Source organism: Leucoraja erinacea, chromosome 3 (assembly GCF_028641065.1).
Source record: "Leucoraja erinacea ecotype New England chromosome 3, Leri_hhj_1, whole genome shotgun sequence".
Lineage (NCBI taxonomy): Eukaryota > Metazoa > Chordata > Chondrichthyes > Rajiformes > Rajidae > Leucoraja > Leucoraja erinaceus.
Window position 1 is genome coordinate 5,597,874 of NC_073379.1, and position 19,417 is coordinate 5,617,290.

The following is a 19,417-nucleotide window of genomic DNA, read 5'->3' on the forward strand; positions in this document are numbered from 1 at the left end:
TATAGGTGGTCACATCTTTGAAGCAAGAGGCAATAAACCAGATGGCCTATGTTTATGAGGGACCAAGTGACAAAGAAAAAAAACCAGGAAAGTGGAAATAAAATGATAAAGCAGATGGTCAATGTTTTTAGTATATCTTGTACCATGTAAACAAAAGGCCTTTGATGTGATGCAATCTGTGGAAACCTTTTCCTGTACCTCTGACATGATTAATGTCTGTGGAAGGTGTTAAGGGGACAAAAAACCCTATTTAAGGCAATGTAATTCTGTTGTTCAGAGAAGAGGACCGAGGACAGTTGAGTGTCTACATTGGTCACTTAGCTGGAATTCTCGCTCCCTTCCATCGGCTGATGTTAAGTAAAGTTTTGAACTGGTCTACCAAGCAGTTTGTGTGGTGTCTGTTTATTAAGAAGCGAACCTGGTTTAGTTGTTATAAAAGTAACTTTTTCAGAGTTACTCAGCGGGACAGGCAGCATATCTGGAGAGAAGGAATGGGTGACATTTCGGGTCGAGACCCTTCTTGCCTTTCATGTCCTGCCCTGTGACCGTGTGGATTTCCACCGGGTGCTCTCGTTTTTCTCCCACGTGCTCAAGATCCACCCGCAACAATGAAATACTTGGGGGTACGAAGAACTGCAGATGCTGGAATCTTGAGCTAAGCACAAAAGTGCCGGAGGCTGCATCTATGGAGGGTGTTGTCGGGAATTTTGAAAATTATAAGGAAGATGAGTAGGTTATAATCTGGTTAACCCTAGAGCTCACATTCTGGGGAAACATGATGGGGAAAATGGCCAACATAGAATGTTACGATGGTAATAAATAGATGGGCCAATGTATTTAGTTTTCACAGCATAACTTAATTAAAATAGGTAAATCAAATCATCATCATCGGTGGTCACTCGAAACCAGTATGACTGTCCTCTCATGGTGGACGCCTGTGCGTGACTTAGTTTAACGTGGGGAGACTGGTACACAGGCAGCCACCACACGTTCCTTGACAGATCTGGGTCAGGATCCAGTGGCATGGAGTCCAAGACGACCGGAGACCCTTTCTTGCTGCAGCCTTCATCCGCCTTCCCAGCCGTTGTGACGCTCCACTAAGGTCAGCCATCGTCCTCCGCCTGTTCCACCGTTGAGGTCTTGGTTGGATTGCTCTTTGTCAGGGACCTCCCCCTCGACCTTACCACCATGGGTGGCCCTACCAGGAGCATAGCTCCAGACGGCATCGCTCTCAGGATCTCAGGTCCACACAAGGTTCTCCACCATCACAACAAGGTGACAATAGACTCTGTTGAAAAGCAGACTTCCTTATCTATTGAATGGGATAGTTATTCACAGTTCTGTCTAGTTCTTATCCGTTGCAACCTTGAGATTACAGCTGCTCTTTGTCACTATGTTTAACAGGGAAGCCTCCCAAAAAGCCTTATTTAATAAGTAAACTCCATCAATTCTCACTACAGGGACATGATATCTATTTGTTAGATGTATGGGAGAGAGATTTTCAAAACCACAGGAAAAGCAAAATCAAAGTTAACTCTGGGGAAAGACAAAAGATGAAAGGCTACAGAGACAGTGCGTTCTTTCCGTGGGTTTTCTCAGAGATCTTGGGTTTCCTCCCGCACTCCAAAGACGTACAGGTTTGTAGGCTCATTGCTAATATTATTCGTTTTGAGTCGAGATCCAATTGGGTATTAACAACTTCAGAAATTATTCTAAAAATATCCGTCCAGAAATGTTTGATTTTTATGCAATTTACAAAAGTATGAGTTAAATTAGCCTCTGAGTATTGACATTTATCACAGATGGGAGAGATATGCAAAATTAGTTTGGGAAAAATCTTTTCTTCATTCGCATAACCTTTGTCACGGGTCATTTTGCAGAGTGTGTGTGGCCTGGCACATGGCATGAATGGTAGGCTGCTCAAAAATTAGCACTGATTTTGAACACTTGCGCCAACTATTTTAAATTTGATGTGAAGTTCAAGAGCGCTGATTTAACACTGGCCTGAGGCCAAGGGAACTGGCCACCAACCGCTGTACTTGGCAGTTTCCATTTGCCAGGTGCAGAAGGGGAAAGGGAACTAAAAAAATTGGGTGAGTGGTGTTGAAGGTGGGAGAGTCTAGAACCAGTGGACACAGCCTCAGAATTAAAGGACGTACCTTTAGAAAGGAGATGTGGAGGAATTTCTTTAGCGAGAGGGTGGTGAATCTGTGGAATTCATTGCCACTGACTGCTGTGGAGGCCAAGTCAATGGATATTTTTAAGGCGGAGATTGACAGATTCTTAATTAGTACGGGTGTCAGGGGTTATGGGGAGAAGGCAGGAGAATGGGGTTAGGAGGGATAGATAGATCAGCCATGATTGAATGGCGGAGTAGAGTTGATGGGCCAAATGGCCTCATTCTGCACCTAGCATTTATGAAATATGTAAGGATGATCATAGCCAGCAAGGAAGACAGCAAGTAGCATTGACAGACGCAAGGGACCTAGTTCCTTGATGCGGCAGGAGTATGAGGAGTGATCTTATAGAGGTGTAGAAGATCAAGAGAGGGATAGATAGGGTGAATGCACCCTGTCATTTACTCAGAGTAGGGGAATCAAGAGCCAGAGAACATAGATTTATGGGGTGAAAGATTTAATAAGAACCTGAGGGGTAACTTTTTTTTTTTAACACATTGGGTGGTGGGTGTATGGAACAAGTTGCCGGAGGTGGTAGGTGAGGCAGGTACCATAACAATGATTAAGAATGATGTGGACAAGAACAGTTTGGAAGAATATGGGCCAAACACAGGCAGGTGGGACTGGTGTAGATGGGACATGTTGGTGGGTGTGGGCAAGTTAAGTCAAAGTGCCTGTTTTCACACCGCATGACTCTATGACCAGAAATGTACGCGCTAGATTTCTAATATGCTATTCAAATTCTCAAATTCCTGTGTGGTATTTGAATCGGAGCTCCCCCAGGCAGTGAATACTCTTGTGATAAAACACAAAGTGCTGGAGGAACTCGGCGGGCCACGCCACAGCTGGGCGGATAAATATATTTTAAAAATGTTGTAATAGTCCCTGCCTTAACACCTCCTCTGGCAGCTCGTTCCATACACCCACCACCCACATAGATCTAGTTTGACAATCCCTTTAGTTTAGTTTAGAAATACAGAGTAGAAACAGGCCCTTCGGCCCACCTTGCCCGCACCGACCAGCGATCCCCGCAAATTAACATTATCCTACACACACACACACACACTAGGGACAATTTTACGTTTTATCCGAAGCCAATTAAGCTACAAACCTGTACGTCTTTGGAGTCTGGGTGGAAACCGAAGATCTCAGAGAAAACCCATCGCGGTCACGGGGAGAACGTGCAAACTCCGGATAGACAGCACCCGGAGTCGGGACCGAACTCCGATCTGGCGCTGTAAGGCAGCAACTCTACCTCTGCGCCACACTGCCTTTCAAATGTTAAAGAAGGTAAGTTAGACACCATAACGTAAGAATAAGGGGCAGGCCATTTAGGACTGAGATGAGGAAAAACTTTTTCACCCAGAGAGTTGTGAATTGGTGGAATTCTCTGCCACAGAAGGCAGTGGTGGCCAATTCACTGGATGTTTTCAAGGGAGAGTTGGATATAGCTCGTAGGGCTTATGGGGGGAGAAAGCAGGAACGGGGTATTGATTTAGGATGATCAGTATTGAATGGCGGTGCTGTCTCGAAGGACTGAATGTCTACTCCTGCATCTGTTTTCTATGTTTCAATATCAAATTGATAGCATTTCTATGCCATTCATACCCCTCTGAAAGTTATTTATCTTTGTTGAGCTTTTATATTACAGTCCCCAGCTATCCGGTAGTAAATCACAAATGCAGCCATTATTCAGTCAGGTGCCATACGAACTAAGTGAAAAAGTGGAGAATTAAAAACCTATGTTATTAAAAATGAATTAACAACAACCTACGTACATATTTTTTTTTAAACATATTTTATTGGAAAAATTACTGAGACATCATTATTCACAAGTACAAATCAGGGCTCTTTTGAATGTAATAAATCTACTCCACTTTGTACACAGCAGCTAAGTCCTTCAGTTACAAGATGTAACCAGTATATTATCGTTTGTTGCACGATGCTTCCACTTGTGTCCGGTATATCAGCAGCAGCCAGCGACAGGTCAGAAAATTAATCTCTTAACCAGGCTACCTGAAAACAAGTACAACAAACACCATTTTCTGAGAGATATCAGTCAAACATTAACACAATTTCACACTGACGATTGGTTGAGTTTAGTTTAGAGATACAGCGCGGAAACAGGCCCTTCGACCCACCGAGTCCCTGTTCCCCGCACACTAACACTATCCCACACACACTAGGGACATTTACAGTTTTTACCGAAGCCAATTAACCCACAAACCTGTAGTTTTTCGAGTGTGGGAGGAAACCGGAGCACCCAGGGAAAACCCACGCGGTCACGGGGAGAAGGTACAGACTCCGTGCAGACTGAACCCGTAGTCAGGATAGTCGACAAGTAACCAGGAGAATCGTTTTTTGAGGGGCAACTTCATTTACACAAAGGGTGATGGGTGCATGGAAAGAGCTGCCGGAGAAGGTAGTTGAGGCAGGGGCTATCGTTTTTTTTTATGCAAAGACGTGCAGGTTTGTAGGTACATTGGCTTGGTAGAAATGTAAAAATTGTCCCTAGTGGGTGTGGGATAGCGTTAATGTGTGGGAATCGCTGGTCGGCGCGGAACCGGTGGGCCGAAGGGCCTGTTTCCGCGCTGCATCTCTAAACTCAGTGGAAATAAAGCCTGGAGGTTTTTCCTTGCAGTGACAAGACTAAAAATTCTCCTTGCACTCTAAACTTAGTCAGTGAAATCAGACAGATTGAATATTACTAATAACTGGAGACCTTTAATACTTATGGGCCTTTTCACCTTTCCTCCATTTCAGTGCGCCACTCAGATAGAAAGAAACAAAAAAAAACCATGCACATGTTCAAAGCAGTGAAAAATCAAAACTGTACCTAGAATTGAGCTACAGGGAGAGGGTGGGCAGGCTAGGACTCTATTCCTTGGAGTGCAGGAGGATGAGGGGTGATCTTATGGAGGTGTACAAAAATCGTGAGAGGAATAGATCGGGTAGACGCGCAGTCTCTTGCCTAGAGGCATCGAGAACTGGGGGACATAGGTTTAAGGTAAGGGGGGAAAAGATTTAATAGGTCCCTGAGGGGCAACTTCATTTACACAAAGGGTGATGGGTGCATGGAAAGAGCTGCCGGAGAAGGTAGTTGAGGCAGGGGCTATCGTAACGTTTAAGAAACATTTGGACAGGTACATGGATAGGATCGGTTTAGAGGGATATGGACCAAATGTAGGCAGATGGGACTAGTGTAGATGGGGCATGTTGGTCGACATGGGTAAGTTTGGCCAAATGTATTATCAGATCGTATCATGCTTAGTCCCTTTAAAAACAGAGTGGGAAAAGAGAAAGTAGAGCTGTGATTTGCGAGGTCCCTGCTCATTACCTTGCTCTTGGTTGTCAGTCCGTTTCCGCTTTAGACCCGCCTTCACCTCTTGCTCCTTTAAGACTTCTGTTACGCCGTTGGGTCGGGGCAATTGAGGTCCCACTGTTGGTCCTGGGCGATTACTAAAATACCTCTTCTTCAGTGCCTAGGGAAGATCATTTTCCAGTTATAGCTAAACTGAGACCGGGCAAGTCCAATTCGAGAGACCTGCAAAGAGATGCTTAACCAATTCCCGCACCTCTCATCTACGAACAACGTGCGGCCATCATGGATAGACACAAAATGCTGGAGTAACTCAGCGGGACAGGCAACTTCTCTGGAGAGAAGGAATGGGTGGCATTTTGGGTTGGGACCCTCCTTCACGCCAGTCTCGACCCAAAACATCACCCATTCCTTCTCTCCGGAGAGGCTGAGATACTCCAGCGTTTCTTTTTCTGCCAATATATGTCCTGATTTTATTTTTCCTCCACTCAATATTGACTTACAGGTCTCCGTGCCATCTTCATCTGATATTCAAACATTTACGCTAAAGAGGGATCACTGGTCATCATTCAGAGTGGCCACAGATTAAAAATATTCAATTGTTCAATCCCCCCCCCCACGAGTTATATATCAATCCTCCCAAAGTCTGAAGAAGGGTCTCGACCCAAAACCTCACCCATTCCTTCTCTCCAGAGATGCTGCCTGGCCTGCTGAGTTACTCCAGCTTTTTGTGTCTATCTCACAAAGTTCTAACTCGGTTGACTGAATTGAGAGCACAGGTAGATCTGCTACAAGTAAAAAACACAAATTGCTGGAGTAATTCAGTGGGTCAGGCAGCATCTATGGAGGGAATGAGTACACATTGTTTCAGGTCGGTAACATTTATCTTCGTCGGAAAGATGCTCCCAACCTGAAACCTTGTTTATCTATTCCCTCCACAGATGCTGACTGACCCGCAGAGTTACTTTGGCATTTGTGCTTTGCTGAAGATTCTAACAGCCGGTGTGGGCGAGTTGGGCCGAAGGGCCTGCTTCCACACTGTATTACTTTATGACAAAAATTTGCCCTTGGTACATTTTAACTGTAATATAATAATGTATGCGTGTTGATAGGTGCAATCGAAACAAAGATCTTTTTTTATCATTGTTGTGTTATGAATACCACAGAAAATATTATATACTCTCAAGATCACATTAAATAGAATATTATTGCTTAAATACATAGTTATAGGACTTTGCATTTCGGAAAAGTCCCAGCTGAGAGGAAGACAGCAAAATACTGAAAACATTGGGGGTGAAAATGACTTCAGGACTTTGTTAGGAAAATGAAAGAAATGATAACAGAATATTTATACAGCTGAGTGAGCATAATTTTATGGATGAGAAATTGTGTTCAACCAATTGATGACTTCTTTGACGAAGTAACTAGCATGTTAGATAACAAGGAAGCCAACGGATGTAGCAAATTTTGTTATACATAATTTGGTCTGTGAAGTGCCCCATAAAAGATTACCGCATTAGATAAGCACTTGTGGACTTGAACGTAATAGGTTAAGTCCAGGGGGTCAGATATGGGGCTTTATGTGTGGGCCAGATATATTGTCAGTGCAGAGGTGCTAGGAGCAAGGCCAAGTGTGCATCCAGAGTCAAGGTCTGGAATAGTACTCGGTGTGCAGTCAAAGCTGGGACAATGGGAGCGTTCAGCACTGGGAACCTAAGCAGGTAAGCAGCTATGATCAGGGTAGAATAGGGGGGCAGGTGCAAGGCTGGTCTCAGGGTCAGGAATGAGAGAAGGTATACAACTGGAGTCAGGGTCAGGAGTAGTACCAGGTGTGCAGTGAGACCCAGGATGGTCTACATGGGCCGTGTTTGATTATAATCTGATTTCCATACATGAATATACTAAGATCATTCATGTGCTGCACCTGTTGATCAGAGCCTGAGCTCTATTGTGGAATGTAATTAGGAATGTAATTTAGCCTAACGTTATTCATAGCTAATCCAATTTAAAGCATAAATATTGCATTCAAGTGTAAGTTAAAAGACTCTCCACAGTATGCACCATATTGCACAATTGCAAGCTGAAAAATGCAAAAGTTCCGTACCAATGGGAGGGGGAGGGGGGGGGGACACCCTCCTCCCACATCCTCCTCCCCCCCCTCCCCTGCCCCGGTCGCTACGCTCCCTCGGACTTGGTCACTCGCAATTTCTCACTCCCAACTCACCCGATTTGTTGGCAGCCCTGGCTATATAATAAAGGAAACATTGAACCATTGAAAAAGGCCTTTAATTTGGACAATCTTGCGTAGAATAAACTTTATTATGCGAGTCTGAAGGTCTGTATGTTGCCCCAAAATCCCCTTCTCCCTGCTGACACAGTTGTTTTTAGTTCAGTTTAGAGATACAGCACGGAAGCAGGCCCTTCGGTCCACCGAGTCCGCACTGCCCAGCGATCCCTGCACATTAATGCTGTCCCACACACACTAGGGACAAACTTACATTCATGCCAAACCAATTATCCCAAAAACCTGCATGTCTTTGGAGTGTGGAAGGAAACCGAAGATCCCGGACAAAAACCCACTCGGGTCACGGGGAGAACGTACAAACTCCGTGCAGACAAACACCTCTAGCCAGGATTCAACCGGGGTCTCTGGCGCTGTAATGCCCCCGTCCCACTTAGGAAACCTGAACGGAAACCTCTGGAGACTTTGCGCCCCACCCCAGGTTTCCGTGCGGTCCCTGGAGGTTTTTGTCAGTCTCCCTACCTGCTTCCACTACCTGCAACCTCCGGCAACCACCTATAAACCGCCGGGAGTTTCTCCAATCTGTGGTTTCTTAGGAATGCGTCGGTCACGTTATAGCAGAGCCATGTGCAAATTGTTGCCTTTGTGTCAATCGATACAAGAAGAATCCATTTACCTGTGTAGCCGTTACTCTTGCGTTTGGATGAAAAGTAAACAGATCTTGTAATAATTCCAGCAGATCATCGCCAGCAGCCCTGAATATATGTTCAAATGGAGTTCCTGGAAAACTTTTAAATGATACATAGTCTGGAAGGCTCATCATTCCCTGCAATTAAAAAAAATGAGGTCATACGTTCATAAGGAGCAGAAATAGGCCATTCGGCCCATCGAGTCTATTCCGCCATTCAATCACGGCTGATCTATCCCTCCCTACCAACCCCATTGTCCTGCCTCCTCCCCATAACCCCTGACATATTCATACAAACTTTGCAGCTTGGATGTAGAGCAAAGTGACCTAGTCCAAATATAAAGTTTAAGAAGGAACTGCAGATGCTAGAAAAATCGAAGGTAGATAAAAATACTGGAAAAGCTCAGCAGGTGAGGCAACATCTATGGAGCGAAGGAATAGGTGACGTTTCGGATCGAGACCCTTCTGCAGACTGATGTGGGAGTGGGGGAGGGGTGGGGGGCGGGAAGAGTGTTCAAATGTAAAAGTACCTAATAACATACAACTGCAATAAAGTGCTCTGATTTTATTTGCTTTTCCAATGTGATCCAGCTCCAGTTAAAGACATTTTTTTTGGGGTATTTATTCCAACACAAGAAGCTCTTAAAGATAAATTAATATTGTATAACCTGATCAATACTGCTACATAGCAGGCTTGCTTGACTTTAGACACATCATACTGTTCATTCAGCACATGGAAAACAGTTTACCTTATTCTTCAAACATGTTGGACACGTGGAAGAGAACCGTAAAGATATATTTTCCACTTCAGTATTAAGTTTTACGTACTTGGCAAGCAGGAATCCATAACAGTGATGAAGCCGAATTTTAGTTAAAAATATAAGAAGATATTAAATTGACTTCTGGGCTAGCTTACAGCTTATATTTAGTCTCAAATTAGGCTTGCCTTAGGTTGTGGGTGTGTGAGATAATAATTCCTATAACATCCTATAACAAGCTAGAGATATCTTTGAAGTAAGATGCCATAAACCAAATTACCAATGTTTATGGGGAGAAGGCAATAAAGGAAGAGAGAAATAGCCAGTCACATCTTTGTAAACAAATGACCCATGTTTATGAGGGACCAAATGACAGAGGAAGCAGCGAAAAGAGCTAGGGTGGTCTATTTGGACCTAAAGCAAATGGCCAATGTTTTTAGTGTATCTTGTACCATGTAAACAAAAGGTTTGATGTGATGCATTCTGTGGAAACCTTTTCCTGTACCTCTGACCATGACTAATGTCTGTGGAATGTGCTAAGGGGACAAAAAAACCCTATTTAAGGCAATGTAATTCTGTTGTTAAAAAAAGGTGACTGAGCACAGTCAAGTGTCTGTGTTGGTCACTTGACTGGAGTTCTCCCTCCCTTCCATCCGCCGATGTTAAGTAAAGTTTTGAACTGGTCTACCAAACAGTTTGTGTGGTGTCTGTTTATTAAGAAGCGAACCTGGTTTAGTAGTTATAAAAGTAGCTTTTTCAACAGACTAGTACAAGGTGTGCACAATTCAGTTTAGTTTAGAGCTACAGCATGGAAATAGGCCCTTCAGCCCAATGAGTCCACACTGACCATCATGAGAGGAATAGATCTCTTGACCAGAGTAGGGGACATAGGTTTAAGGTAATGGGGGAAAGATCGGAGGGGTAACTTTTTTCATGCAAAGGGAGGCGGGTGTATGGAACGAGCTGCTGGAGGAAGTACTTGGGGCAGGGACTATCGTAATGTTTAAAAAGCATTTAGACAGGTACATGGATAGGACAGGTTTAGAGGGATATGGGCCAAATGCAGGCAGGTGGGACTAGTGCGGATAGGGCATCTTAGTCAGTGTGGGCAAGTTGGGCTGAGGTGCCCGTTTCCACACTGGATGACTCTATCCACACGGTCACAAGGAGAACGTGCAAACTCCATGCAGACAGCACTCGTGGTTGGGATCGAACCGGGTCTCTGGCGCAGTGAGGCAGCAGCTCTTATCAGTGTAATCAATAAATCAGCAAAATATAGCAAATTCTCCGCCCAACCTTTGTAGGTGCTGGAAATCAGAATGACCACAAAGCGACGTGAGATATGCAAGTCCAAAGCGACTGTCAAAGCTAGTGCACTAAGATGGAATACAATATTCTCTGGGCAGGTGCTAACCATTAAAGCAAGCTTGGATATCAAATCACCACCCTGATTTCACACTTCAGCACCAATTCAGAAAGTCAACTTACAGGCCACTTTTCCTCTGTCGGAGTGCCCAAAGCCTCGAATATTTTGGTCAGCTGATCTAGATCCGAATCGCCAGGTAAAAACGGCGTCTGCATCAATACAAAGTACACACATTTAAGCTCACAACAGCTTTTGGCTTTTAAAAAACTTTTGGAGTATGCTCTTGTTTCCTGCCACATCCCTAAGATTGTGGGTATACAGAACGAGCTGCCAGAGGAGGTAGTCGAGGCAGGTACTATAACAGCATTTTAAAGACATTGAGAGAGGTACATAGATAAGAAAGGTTTAGAGAGATGTGGATCAAATGTGGGCAAATGGGACATCTTGGTTGGCAAGACGAGTTGGGCCGAAGGGCCTGTTATCCATGCTATATGATCCTACATGTGGATTGCGTCAATGGATACTGTCATTTCCACTCATTGCAAATACCTGGCAAAAGGCAGCTGAGTGGCGTATAGCATATGTAGCAGAGCAATTGAAAAATGAGGACGGGGAATGGGAATAACGGGATTACTCTGCTGGGAATGCCCTTTGGTAGTTGTATGACCCTGACAGGACAGGTGGCTTCCTTTGGTATCAGAGTAATCAGGTAAAAGAAATCGGCCGACAACAATACGTCCATTGCTGGTTTCCACCAGTTTAGCAATTGGCTATGATCTCTCCAGCTGGTTGGGCCCCAAGCTCTGGATTCACACAATTAACCTCTCTTAAATTCATAAATTTAACCCCTGACACTCGTACGGATCAAGAATCTATCTAACTCTGCCTTAAAAAAAAAACTTTGAAATTAAGAGGTTTACCAGAATGTTGAGAACACAGTGCTGGAGTAATTCAGCAGATCAAGCACCATCTCCAGAAGGCAAGGACAAAGATGGGCGACATTTCAAGTGGGCCGAAGGGCCTGTTTCTATGCTGTATCTCTAAAGTCCCCATAACCTCTGACAGACACCCTTACTAATGAAGAGTCTGTCGATCTTCACCGTAAACATATCCATTGACAGTCTCCGCAGCCTTCTGTGGCAATAAATTCACATATTCATCACCCTCTGACTAAAGAAATTCCTCCTCATCTCCTTCCTAAAGGACCACCCTTTAATTCTGAGACTATAACTTCTCGTCCTAGACTCTCCCACTAATGGAAACATTCTCTCCACATCCACTCTATCCAGGCCTCTCATTCTCTCTTCTTCCTTTATAATATTCCTTAAAATCTACCCCTACATTAAGCTTTGACTTATCTGCCCTTTTCTTTTTTTAGATCAGGGGGGGGAAACAGGCTCCTTCAGCTCACCGGGTCCGCGTCAACAATAGCACTATCCTACGGTGCACAAAAATGCTGGAGAAACTCAGCGGGTGCAGCGGCATCTATGGAGCGAAGGAAATAGGCAACGTTTCGGGCCGATGGAATTCTGGAGTCGGGTGAACACTCTCAGCGGCCCGAAGTGTCTGGAGCGGCCGCTTCCTCACCAGGAGACCGCGGCTCCCGAAGTCCACGGGCCGCGCTGGTCGGAGCTCCGACGCTGGCGATCTCGTCGTGAGATCCCAGGCTCCGCGGTGTTTAAACTCAGTGCCGCCCCTTTGGTAGCTCCACAGACCGCAGCTCTGCGATGTTGGAGTCGGCGGTCTCGGCACTCCGGAGCTTACTGCACGGCGACCCGGGTAAGGCATCGCCCGCTCCACGATGGTGCCTCAGCGCTGTACCGCCGCCGAAGCTGTAGTCCTGGCCGGTCCCGGCAGGAAACCGCCGCTCCAGTCTGTTGGTAGGCCGCGAGGAAGGGCAAAAAAAAAACGGCTCGGAGAAAAGCCGCAACTCCGACCAGGTAGGGACTGAGAGAAATAGTTTCCCCCTTTTGGAGAGACACAAGCATTTGCAGATGCTGGGTAACGCAAGCAAAAACCCAAATTGCTGGAGTAACGCAGCAGATCAGGCAGCATCTGTGGAGGGGATGGGCAGGTGACATTTGGGTCGGGGCTCTTCGTCAAACTGTAATTTACTTTGTTTTGCTTTATAATACCATCAAAAGAGATTCATTGATCAGTTATTTCATTTGTATGCACCTACCCGAAGAAGCAGCTCGGCTAATATGCAACCGACTGCCCACATGTCCACTCCAACACCGTACATTCTTGCTCCAAACAATAACTCCGGTGATCTGTACCACCTGAAATAAAGCGTCATATTTGCATCAAAAAATACAAGTATTTCAGAAAATGAGATCGTCAACAGAAGGAATTCAATATATTTCAGAAAATCAAATCTTATCATGTTTTGGCTTATTAGTGGTAATATGTGCAAACCCTTACTAAATTAAGCCATAACTATGGCGACTTTTTAGAAATCTATATTGTTGTATTTCAAATATGTGCGGAATATATTGTGCGGAAGAAAAAAAAAAAACAAAGTCGGATCTTCAGACAGTATCTCCCCCCCCCCAACGAGACCCAGTGGCACAGTGGGTAGAGTTGCTGCCTCACAGTGCAAGGGACATGGGTTTAATTCCGACCACGGGTGCTGTCTGTGTGGAGTTGGCACGTTCCCCCTGCGACCATGTGGGCTTCCTCCGGGTGCTGCAGTTTTCTCCCACATCTCAGGACGTGCGGGTTTGTCGGTTAATTGGCCTCTGGAAATTACCCCAAGTATGTAGGGAGTGGGTGCAAATATAAAAAAAATAGGTGCAGGAGGAGGCCATTTGGCCCTACGAGCCTGCATCTCAAATGTGGGATAACATGGAAATAAAGTGTGAAAGGGTGATCAATGGTCAGAGTGGACTTGGTGGACCTGTTTCCAAGCGGAAGGCATATCTCTAAATTATACTATCTTTGATTATTAACTTTTTTTTTTAAAGTTTTACACGACCTAATAAAAGCTAATATAATTAGCCTTGCCTCCAAAGAGACATGAAGGTCATCACATTATCATGATATGGGTGAAGTAAATTTTGACAAAGCATCGTTCTACATCAATGAGCCCAATCAGACATTAAAGTGTGTTAGCCTTCTCAAAATGTAAAATTTGCTTCATTGTTACCCCATGCAATTAGATATTTTAAAAGTTTTGTTTAGAGGCAGTGTGAAAACAGGCCCTTTGGCCCACCAAGTCCGCGCCGACCAGCTATCCCAGCAGACTAAAAGCCCTGTCCCACGGTGCGAGGTCATTCAAGTGCTCTCCCGAGATTTAAAAAAATCAAACTCGTGGTAAGCACGGAGAATGGACGCAGCGGGTACGTCGGAGCTCGGGGACGTCTCTTAGCGGCTCGTAACGCTAACGGCAGGTACTCGGGAAGACTCGCTAACAGCAGGTAAGCACGGGAAGACTCGTGAAATTTTTTTAACATGTTGAAAAATGTCCACGAGAGCCCCGAGTACCGACGAACGGCCATTACCGTAAATCTCCGAGTTCGAATCAGGGCAAACTCGGGAGAGCTCTTGGAATGAACTTGCACCATTGGTCAGGGCTATTACACTATCTTATACGCTGGGGACAATTTACAATTTTATCAAAGCCAATTAGCCTACAAACCTGTACGTCTTTGGAGAGCGGGACAAATCTGGAGCACCAGGAAAAAACCCACACAGATCACGGGGAGAACGTACAAACTCCGTACAGACGGCTAAGGGTCGAACCTGGGTCTTTGGAGCTGTAAAGCAGCAACTCCACCGCTGCGCCACCGTGCCGCCCACGTTCGCGCGTGACGCATTACCTTGTTACAACCTGATGTGTATACACTCTATTGGGACTTCCAAATGATTTGGCCAAACCAAAGTCAGCAAGTTTGAGGATTCCTTTATCATCCACTAATAAGTTGTTGGGCTTCATATCCTGAAAGATTCATCAAGGTCAAAATTCATAACAGACTTCGACAAAGTCTTCAAATTAAATTATTCAGTGGTAGTAAGGAAACTAAATACTGAAAAGGTACACAGCTATTCTTCTTATTAATTATTATGAAACTTACAAAATTCTTAAGGGGTTGGACAGGCTAGATGCAGGAAGATTGCTCCCGATGTTGGGGAAGTCCAGGACAAGGGGTCACAGCTTAAGCAAAGGGGGAAATCCTTTAAAACCGAGATGAGAAGAACTTTTTTCACACAGAGAGTGGTGAGTCTCTGGAACTCTCTGCCACAGAAGGTATTTGAGGCCAGTTCATTGGCTATATTTAAGAGGGAGTTAGATGTGGCCCTTGTGGCTAAGGGGATCAGAGGGTATGGAGAGAAGGCAGGTACGGGATACTGAGTTGGATGATCAGCCATGATCATATTGAATGGCGGTGCAGGCTCGAAGGGTCGAATGGCCTACTCCTGCACCTAATTTCTATGTTTCTATGTTTCTATGAAGGTGAGAAACATTTGACACAATGCAATCAAGATCTAGTTAGGCTGGGGAAATGATAGGGGAGAATACATTTACTTGGGGAACAACAGCTCGTTCAAACTATAATATTTGTATTTTAACCTGTTCAGTGTCACCCCTGAGTAGACTCGGGTCATGGCCAAAGCGAAAAACATCAGTGGGTATGGAGAGAAGGCAGGTACAGGATACTGAGTTGGATGATCAGCCATGATCATATTGAATGGCGGTGCAGGCTCAAAGGACCAAATGGCCTACTCCTGCACCTATTTACTATGTTTCTATGAATGTAGGTGGCCAAGGGGTGACCTCAGTGAGGCGCACAAGATCATGAGGTGCATGGTGATAAAGTTAATGCTTCATCCTGTTTTCCTGGATAGAGCATTTCAAAACTAAAGGGCATCAGTTTAAAGCGAGAGAGAAGAGATTGAAGAGGTATCTCAGGGGCAACGATTCCTCTTACTAGTACAGGTGCACAACCTTTTATCCGACAGCCTTGGGACCAGACACTTTTCGTAATTTGGAATTTGTCGGTCTTCGGAATGGAATTTTTTAGCATAGATTTTAATGGCTGACTCAGTGGTAGAGTGCTCGGCTCATATCCGCAAGGTCGCGAGTTTGCGCCTTGATCCCGGCAGTTCCTCGGTCGCGAGTTTGAGTCTTCAGTGTAGTTTTTTCTTGCAGAATAAATGTCTGTATGAAATGCAGTGTGTTGAATGAGTTCCTGAATTTGTAAATGTGACCGCAGCATTGAATCACCTCCCGCACTCATGTCACCCTAGCGGGGCTACATGCCCTAAGGCGGCCTAAGGCGACATTTTCACACTCTTATATCCGTGTGCAGCAGAGGCGCCAAACGTGAGATTTGGTGCGCAGACGACATCCTGGAAAAAATGTCTGGTTTCTTCCAGGTAGGCGATATACCCTCCCGCGCAATATATACCTCCACTTCTCTTTTTAGTTCCCCTTTCTTCCAGGACCGACCCGAGGTTCCGCTGTCACCTCTGCGGGCCACCCTCGGTGAACGCTCACTCAACTTTGTCTTGGGATTCCTACTCTCCCGCGCAATGTACCCTCACCTTCTCTTTTATGAATGGGGATTTAGTTCCCCTTTCGTCGAGGACCGACCGGAGGTTCTGCTGTCACCTCTGCGGGCCGCCCTCGGTGAACGTCCTGTCTCCCTGTCCCTGGGATAGCAGGGGGCGATCAAACAGCACAATACCCCCCTCCCCCTCCCCACCCCCAACTCCAGAGGAATCCGCTCCCCGATGGGCCGCTACGGCGACAAGTGGCAGTTCGCCCACAGCCCGAGTTGCGCGACCTCAAGAATAAGACGTACCTTGCGCACCATCAGTTTCTGCCCCTCTGGAGTTGGAGCGGGACTGGGCTGGAGTTGCTGATCTGGGATCTCCGTGCTTGCAGTGGGCCTGGGGGTCGGTGTCCCGATGAGGGGGCACAGCTCGGGCTGTGGGCGAACTGCCACTTGTCGCCGTAGCGGCCCATCGGGGAGCGGCTCCTGGTGGTCCCGATGTCTCCCGCTAGTTTGCAGTTTTCCTCTGGAGTTGGAACGGGGCTGACCTGCTGCTGGCTGTGGGTCTCTGGGATCTCCGTGCTTGCAGTGGGCCTGGGGGTCGGTGTCCCGTTGGTCCTGACGTCTCCGGTGACTGGCATTGCCGACGTGAAGACAGTGCAAAGCCCCCGCGCCGGTGCAATGAGCGGGGAGCTGGAGAGGGGAGGGAAGGGGTCACACACATGGCCGGGAAGCAGAGGGGTGTAGGTGGGGTGAAACTGAAGGGAGCAATAATCTGCAGCTCCCTGCCCGCTGAGTTAAAAAAGTTCCCACGCAAGACTCACGATACACTGTGTATCGTGAGTCTACCGTGGGAACTTTTTTAACTCAGCGGGCAGACAGCAGCATATTGTCAATTATTAACCCTCCCGCGCAATATACCCTCACCTTCTCTTTTATGGATGGGGATTTAGTTCCCCTTTCTTCGAGGACCGACCGGAGGTTCTTCTGTCACCTCTGCGGGCCGCCCTCGGTGAACGTTTTCAAGGACCTTTTTTCAAGGACTGAAAAAATGTCGCTATTCGGAGGTTTTCGTTATTTGGATCTTCGGATAAAAGGTTGTGCACCTGTATCTGGGACGAGCTAACCGAGGAAGCTATAGACCTAGGTTCAATTGACTTTTGAAAGACATTTGGACAGATATGTGGATCGGAAGGATTTAGAGGGCTCTGGGCCAAATGCAGGCAAATGGGATTTGCCCAGAATGCCAAATTGGTTGGCATGGACAGGTGGGGTGGAGGGCCTGTTTCCACTCTGTACAACTCTATGACCGGAAGTCTGCTCCAATGTACCAGCACCACAGGGATAACGTTGAACAAGTGAAAGACATTCTCTCCACTTGTTCAGGGAATGTGTCCCCATACTTGGCGCTCCACAATCAGTCTGAAGAAAGTTCCTGAACTAAAACATCACCTTTCCATCCTCTCCAGAGATGCTGCCTGACCCACTGATTTACTCCACTTTGTGGGGGGGTTTTTGTAAACCACTATCTGCAGTTCCTCGTTTTAACATTCACTCAACATTTTCTTTCAATACAATATCCAAGACAAAAATACAAACTGATGGGCCATCTACGGAACTGATACTCTACAATGCTGAGAACCGCATTCTCCACTCTGTGACTAACCCGTTATTCTATCTATTGTACCTGCGTTTGATGATCGTACCTGATCGATAGTATATCTGATAGCACGCAAAACAAGGCTTTTCACTGTACCTCGGTACACACAATATTAAAGCTGACCCTATTTTCAATTCTTCAAGAGTTGATTTTACAACATTTTACTTAATGATAAACGAGTATCTCATCTCCCCTTTAAAATTCCAGAATAGCGATGATCTTGCTTGAATCGAGCACATTCATCAACATAGCCTACAAGTACAATATGGATACATAATAACACCTTACCCTGTGTAGAATCCAGTGCATATGAAGATATTCCAGACCTTGCAACGTCATTAACGTATATGCCTTTATATTTGCAGGAGTCAGCACAAGGCTGGTATCTTTTATTATTACCTGTGTTTAATGAAAGGGAAGTTAAAAATACCATTTCATGACAACAGCACTATGTGATTTTTTTATCAAATTCATTGCTGCTCAGAAAATGATACTCATGCAAAACATTACCTCTAAGTCAGTCTCCATAAAGTCAAACACAAGACTGATGTTGGACTTGTAGCCAAAAACATCAAGAAGCTAAAGAGAAAAAAAAACGAAAATGTCAGTATCATATTACTGTTACTTAGAAACATTCTGAGGGATAGGATATACAGGCATTTGGACGAGCAAGGGCTGATTAGGGGTAGTCAGCATGGTTTTGTACGTGGGAGGTCGTGTCTCACAAATCTGATTGAGTTTTTTGAAGACGAGACCAAAAATGTCGATGAAGGCAGAGCTGTAGATATTGTATACATGGATTTCAGGAAGGCATTCGACAAGGTAGGCTGCTCTGGAAGGTAAGATTGCATGGGATCCAAGAAGAGATAGCAGATCAATGATTTGGATGAGAACATGTAGGGCAAGATTAGCCTTTTTTTCTGATGATACAAAAGTTAGTGGTTTTGCAGATAGTGAAGAACGTTGTGAATGATTGCAGCAGGATCTGGATCGATTGGCCAGGTGGGCGGAGGAATGGTTGATGGAATTTAATACAGAGAATTGTGAGGTGTTGCATTTTGGGACGTCGAACAAGGGCAGGACCTACACAGTAAATGGTAGGCCTCTGGGGAGTGTTGTAGAGCAGAGAGATCTAGGAGTGCAGGTGCATGGTTCCTTGAAGGTCGAGTCGCAGGTAGATAAGGTGGTCAAAAAGGCTTCTGGCACTTTGGCCTTCATCAGTCAGAGTATTGAGTATAGAAGTTGGGAGGTCATGTTGCAGTTGTATAAGATGTTGGTGAGACCGCGTTTAGAATATTGTGTTCAGTTCTGGGCACCATGTTATAGGAAAGATATTGTCAAGCTTGAAAGGGTTCAGAGAAGATTTACAAGGATGTTGCCAGGACTAGAGGGTGCGAGCTATAGGGAGAGGTTGAGTAGGCTGGGTCTCTATTCCATGGAGTGCAGGAGGATGAGGGGTGATCTTATAGAGGTGTACAAAATCATAAGAGGAATAGATCGGGTAGATGCACCAAGGACCAGAGGACATAGGTTCAAGGTGAAGGGGAAAAGATTTAATAGGAATCCAAGGGGTAACTTTTTCACACAAAGGGTGGGTGTACGGAACAAGCTGCCAGAGGAGGTAGTTGAGGCTGGGACTATCCCAATGTTTAAGAAACAGTTAGACAGATACACGGATAGGATGGGTTTGGAGGGATATGGACCAAGCG

At 45.5% G+C, this 19,417-nt stretch overlaps 1 protein-coding gene across 3 annotated transcripts in view; it reads right to left on the reverse strand.

Moving 5' to 3' along the window:
* Positions 1 to 3,969: 3,969 nt before the first annotated feature.
* Positions 3,970 to 19,417, reverse strand: part of cdk7 (cyclin-dependent kinase 7) — a 105,106-nt gene continuing 89,658 nt past the window's right edge. For all 3 annotated transcript variants that reach the window (XM_055631785.1, XM_055631778.1, XM_055631773.1), the window contains 8 exons: positions 18,219 to 18,287; positions 17,997 to 18,107; positions 14,372 to 14,490; positions 12,733 to 12,832; positions 10,673 to 10,759; positions 8,415 to 8,564; positions 5,515 to 5,659; positions 3,970 to 4,193 (listed from right to left, as the gene is read on the reverse strand). In XM_055631785.1, the coding sequence (XP_055487760.1) occupies positions 4,165 to 4,193; positions 5,515 to 5,659; positions 8,415 to 8,564; positions 10,673 to 10,759; positions 12,733 to 12,832; positions 14,372 to 14,490; positions 17,997 to 18,107; positions 18,219 to 18,287 (810 nt within the window). In that variant the 3' untranslated portion in view covers positions 3,970 to 4,164. The remainder of the gene's footprint in view (positions 4,194 to 5,514; positions 5,660 to 8,414; positions 8,565 to 10,672; positions 10,760 to 12,732; positions 12,833 to 14,371; positions 14,491 to 17,996; positions 18,108 to 18,218; positions 18,288 to 19,417) is intronic.